This window comes from Protobothrops mucrosquamatus, unplaced genomic scaffold, assembly GCF_001527695.2.
Source record: "Protobothrops mucrosquamatus isolate PMUCROS unplaced genomic scaffold, P.Mucros_1.0 scaffold5645, whole genome shotgun sequence".
Classification (NCBI taxonomy): domain Eukaryota; kingdom Metazoa; phylum Chordata; class Lepidosauria; order Squamata; family Viperidae; genus Protobothrops; species Protobothrops mucrosquamatus.
The window spans coordinates 13,335-15,628 of NW_015391497.1; the positions used below are offsets into that span (position 1 = coordinate 13,335).

The 2,294-nt window shown below is 60.7% G+C and overlaps 1 protein-coding gene across 1 annotated transcript; it reads left to right on the plus strand.

The window, feature by feature from the left end:
* The first annotated feature begins 1,157 nt into the window (after positions 1 to 1,157).
* On the plus strand, positions 1,158 to 2,018 carry LOC107299873 (GTPase IMAP family member 2-like). Its single transcript, XM_015829215.1, has one exon. The coding sequence runs from the start codon at positions 1,158 to 1,160 to the stop codon at positions 2,016 to 2,018; it is 861 nt and encodes a 286-aa protein (XP_015684701.1).
* Positions 2,019 to 2,294: the final 276 nt, after the last annotated feature.

A 2,294-nucleotide genomic window follows, 5' to 3' on the forward strand; every position in this document is an offset into this window, starting at 1 on the left:
CCCCCTTTTAGCCGGGGGGATGCTCCAGAGCAGCCTCGAATGTGGGGTGGGGGACCAGGCTGCGGTTTCTGAATGGGGGAGCAGCTGGCTCTCTGTTCCACTGGACACGTGTGACTCGTGTTTCCTTTCCACTCTTCCAGGGAGCCACGGATGAGGAGTCCATGCTGGGTAAGTGGAGGAGGCCACGCCTGGCATTTGGGGCGGGGAAAACACGGCAGCCACGTGGAGGGCGAGCTGATGCCAGTTCAGAGGAAGAGCTGCGCTGGATGGGTCTCTCCCCAGAGCGAGCAGCCAGAGCCTCGCTGGCCGGCCTAGAGGAGGGGTACCTTGGCCCCTCTGTGGAGACTCCCTCCTCACTCCTAAACACAGTTGCCTCCCTCCCTCCCTCCCTCCCTCCCTAAGGGGCCCTGTTGCCCACGGACGGGCCCCCTTCCACAGTCCCTGCTGGTCTTTCGGCTCTGGGAGACCCACCTCGGACGGGGTTTGGTGACGCAGCATCGCCGGAGAAGGAAGACGGCAGTCTCACCGGTGGGCCTGGAAGGACAGGCAGGCGGGAGGAAGCGACTGTCGCGGGGCACTCGTGTGGGTGGGTGGGTGGGGTGGCCCTCGAGACCCATTTCAGCAAACCCCTTGGATCCACACCCCGGCAGTCGGAGTTTCCTCGGTTCCGCACGGATCGTCCTCCCGGCCCTCTGTCTGAAACAAACCAAGTTGGAAGCCGGCTTGCACGCTCAGCAGGGGGAGACAGGAGGGTCAGTCCTGCTTGGTCCAACCTGCCTCTGCATCCTGCCCCCCAGGCCCAGTTGGTCAGGCATCCTCCCGCAGGTCTCTGCCAGCAGCCCTGAGTCTCTTCCGGGTCGCTCGGACCAAGCTTTGCTGGTGGGGCTGGATGCAGTGGCCATACTCGGACCTCAGGTGTGGGGCGGGGGGCTGCTGGGATCCAGGCTGTCCTCTGAAACCAAAGGTAATTTCCTGACTTGGAGCTTCATTGTTTTATCAGTGGAGTTTTGCTAAAGTGGGGTTCGCACGTTGCGGGAATCTGCACGGCAGAGTATCGCGTTTTAGCAACTCTGGGAGATTCCAAAAAAAGAAGCCCTGAAGCGCTTCAGGGCAGGGATGACTCTTTTCCAAAACTGTCCCCGTTTCCAGCCTGCTCCATGACGCCCCGACATGTTCGATCACGGCCCCACGTTTCTTCCCCGGGCATCTGTGAAATGTCTCGATTCCTTTTTGTGACACTGTCTTCCAAACTCGCAGGGGAGGACGCCGACCTCCGGCTGATCCTGGTGGGAAAAACCGGCGGCGGGAAGAGCGCCACGGGCAACACCATCCTCGGCCGGAAAGAGTTCGAGTCCCACCTGGGGGCAAAGGCCACCACCCTGAGCTGCCAAAGGGGTCAAGGAAGATGGCAGGACAGGAAGATCTCCGTGGTCGACACCCCAGCCATTTGTGATTCGGAAAACCACAGTGAGATGGTGCAAAACGAGACCAGGGCTTGTGCCGAACTCTCCCGGCCTGGTCCCCACGCCCTGATCTTGGTGACCCAGGTGGGGCGCTTCACTGCGGAAGATGTGGCTGCCGCAAAGCGGGTTCGGGCTATCTTTGGGGCCGAGTCTGCCAGGCACACGATCGTACTCTTCACCTGCTTGGAGGATCTGGAAGGCGCCACCCTGCAGGAGTACGTCCGAAAGTCCGACAACCGGAATCTGCAGGCTCTGATCCGGCAGTGTGGGAACCGCTTCTGCGGCTTCAACAACAAGGCCGCGGGAGCCGAGCGGGAGAGGCAGGTCTCGGAGCTGATGGAGATGGTGGAGAGAGTTGTTTTCGAGAATGGGGGGCGATATTACGCCAACTGGCTGTACGTGAAGCCCAACGTACGGGATCAGCACGTTAGGATATCCGTAGAGGACCGAAAGGACTGGAAACGGGTGTGGTACTCCAAAGAGACTTGGGGATGGATTGGGTTGGCGTGCGTGGTGATTGTGATTGTGATCGTTCTGGCGGTCCAGTTGTCGTGAGTTCTTTGCAAAGTTTTGGGAGGGAGCGGGAGAGACGTTGTGGGCGAGTGGCTTGTGTGGACGTGCCCTGATTGCAGTGAACTTGCCACACCTGGGGAGGGCGGGAGGCGACTGGTGCGACGCCAGGAGAGCCACGGTTCTCTTTGCAGCCCGGCGTCTCTCCAGTTCCTTCCCTGTCTCCAGGCCTTGGGACCCCTTAGCCCCCTTGACTGATCAGATTGGGAAGCTGGAAAATAGACCCCAAGAAGGGACCTGGATTCTGCATTTGGGGGGGGG

Coding starts and splice junctions, on each gene's coding strand:
- LOC107299873 (XM_015829215.1), top strand. CDS start 1,158: ATGACGCCCCGACATGTTCGATCACGGCCCCACGTTTCTTCCCCGGGC.